Here is a 2902-nt window from a genome sequence, read left to right on the forward strand (position 1 = left end):
AATTGTTCTTTTCGACAGACACAGTACACATTGAGCCATGCCCTGACAATGACCTCGTGCTAGCGCTTGTTGCAGTGGATGAAGTGCAAGGTATTGCCTTCATTTCTGACAATTGAATTTAATTTTCGTTTTCAGTTGCTTATGTTGTAACTTTCCCAGTTCCCGCCGATGTTGCCCGACCAGGACGGGCAGTTACGACAAATAGACGGAGATCCGCACGACTGCGACGTCCGGTACCTGCTACCAGGATTCCGTACACGAGGGGGAGCGCAAAGCAAAAACATTAATACTTGTGGATAAATTGCCGAACATAGCACGATGATGGGGTTCAGCATGCTTTTGTATTTTGTTTGACATAATTTACGTGGTGAAGGATGTTAGTTACTTCGTGTTATATTGGTGCCTTGTTCATTATTTTTTGTGATTTACATATCAGACAGGGTAGTTGGCAAGCTTGGTGACACTTAGAAGCATTCATCACATTTTGCAATTCCCGTGGTGAATGCCTTGTCACCGTTTACCGTTGCTGAAATTATTGTAGTGTTAGAACTTGTATTAGTTATCCGGCTTTATTATGTTATGTCAATCGTACTTACGGTACTAAGTGCCTTCATTCAATGTTCATCAACGCTCGTATATTGTATTGCGCAAAAAATTATGTATGCGTACATTTATTCTTCTTCATTTATTCTGCAGTTTACCAAAATTCAAAATTATACACTCTTTACTGCAATGCATGTTTTCGTCAACTGTTGAGAAGGAAGAAAACATCTGTCGGGCCCGACAGTTCAACTAGGCGGGCCATTAAATTTTATAACTTCCTTGCGTTTCGATAATTGAAAATGGTGGGATTGTCCAATACAAGTGTGTTAGTGTAACATGCTATTGTAGATATTATACGTTTCTGATTTTTTGCAAGTAACAAGTATTTCCAATACATTTATACTATCATAATGAATGCATTACAAGCATTGTCTATCAAATTACATTTCGTATGTCATTAAAGCTGTTGTGAGGCTTCCATTTTGAAACAGGTAGTTGATACGAGATAATGGGTTCATCCACCTCTAGCAATGAAACATTCAACTCCAATATGCATCCACCCATACTGGGTTCATCCGCTGAGTTTCCCATCGTTTTGTTGTCAGATGATAAGGACGTAAGAGTTGAACTGCATGGTGCCGAGTTTGACGTAGTGTCAAGTGCAGAATCTAAGTCACCGAACAGCGTTCTCGATCAAGTCTTCGAGGTTAGGGGCCCGGTCAAGTCACCGTCCGACTCGAATGAGTGGGTGCCTCATGTTCTACCTCCAGATGTAATTGTCATTAGCTCAGACGAGTCTGATGGGGAAAGTGGGGGAGCTTCTTACATTGTCAAAAGCAGTGCAACTGTGCAATAAATGGCCCTTTTGTACGAAAATATGTTTAGTATTTTGTGGTATGGATGATTTTGGTCACATTCTCTGGATACGTGCAGAAACTGCATCTCCATAATAGGCAACCGCAGTAATGTAGGTTTTCAAGCCGCTGTTGTTCCCAACTGTCGAGAATTACAGAGACTATCTGTCGGGAACGACATATGAACTGTCGAGACGTAATGTTGGTGTTTTGTTTGTTCAGTATGGTCTCATGAAAATCAGTTTTCCATTTCGACGAACTGTCAGTCGAAGCTAATGAAACTTCTATGATCGGCTAAGTTTATAGTACGAAAAAGATATTCATCTCATTCGTGATAATGGAACTGTAATGATCGGTACTTTGCTTGCGGAACATAACGACCAAATTTGTACTGGCATACGATAATAATAACAGATTCGTAAAATAAGTTCGGAATGTACAATGCATATTTAAATTAAGTTTTTCGGGGATTACATTTGTCAACCACTTTTACGGATCACGCTTCTTCAAGTGGCTTGTGATACAATAGGGTTCGAACATGTGGTCCGGTTATGACCAAGTCTCCCACATCGAGTGCATTTCCTCAGTTGGGAAGTGGACTCGTATCTAGCTCGCTTACGTCGCGTCGGTGGTCTACCTGGAGGACGACGTACGGTCGGTGGTAAAATATGAGTGCCTAGGATTTCATTTGGAACAACCCAATCCAGTTCCCGTGTAACGGGATATATGACTTCCATATAGGCACCCCTCCAGTATTCCGATGTATAGTACGGAGAGCATAGATCGTATAATGACTTACCACTCAGGGTAGCCCCACGAGTTGCATGAGCACATGGCATACGATTTAGTTGAAACTCACGACATGTGCACGTGTTATCGGAGAAGTCCACTATCTCCGTATCGTTGGATATTCCAACCTGGGTCAAGCTGTTTGTCAACTGATGGGCTCGAAGCCTAGTACCAGCTTCAAATGTTGTTTGTAACTCGTTTTCCATCCTCAACGATAATATAGTACTACATGCGGTTGCATTGCTTCGACGTTCGTAAAACCACCTCTGCATTGTTTTACGAATGTGCTCGACCAAACACGTGATTGGCAATGAACGAGCATGTCTCAGCATCGAGTTCAATGATTCCGCGTTGTTGTTTGTCATAATGTTGTATCGGTCTCCCACGAATAGTGCTCGTGACCAGAATGAAAAACCGGCTTTCTCCAAATACCTGTAACATCTTTCACTCACCCTACGAATCTGTCCCATTAGTCGTTTGAACTCTTCGACCCGATAAGTCGCAGCAGCTCATTTGAACAGGAATATTGAACTTGCGTTAAAGTGCCGCCGAATTAGGTTCTTCTCCACATGCCACATACAACAACAATGACGAGATAAAGGAAATAAGTGAGTAATAGCTCTTTCGATACTTCTTTTCCTGTCCGAAACAAATACAAGTTCATCTGAGTCTCCTATAAGATCTTTCAAGTTAGACATAAACCACATCCAAGATCG

At 41.7% G+C, this 2902-nt stretch overlaps 1 protein-coding gene across 1 annotated transcript; it reads right to left on the reverse strand.

The window, feature by feature from the left end:
• Positions 1 to 1453: 1453 nt before the first annotated feature.
• Positions 1454 to 2656, reverse strand: LOC111411165. Its single transcript, XM_023041722.1, has 2 exons — positions 2035 to 2656; positions 1454 to 1539 (listed from the first exon to the last, which is right to left on the reverse strand). Exons 1-2 carry the CDS (start codon positions 2654 to 2656, stop codon positions 1454 to 1456), a joined length of 708 nt encoding a protein of 235 aa, XP_022897490.1.
• Positions 2657 to 2902: the final 246 nt, after the last annotated feature.

Source organism: Olea europaea, chromosome 15 (assembly GCF_002742605.1).
Source record: "Olea europaea var. sylvestris chromosome 15, O_europaea_v1, whole genome shotgun sequence".
Lineage (NCBI taxonomy): Eukaryota > Viridiplantae > Streptophyta > Magnoliopsida > Lamiales > Oleaceae > Olea > Olea europaea.

Coding starts and splice junctions, on each gene's coding strand:
- LOC111411165 (XM_023041722.1), bottom strand. CDS start 2,656: ATGGGACAGATTCGTAGGGTGAGTGAAAGATGTTACAGGTATTTGGAG. Junction 1,540..2,034: donor GACCGTACGTCGTCCTCCAG/GTAGACCACCGA, acceptor AATTCTCGACAG/TTGGGAACAACAGCGGCTTG.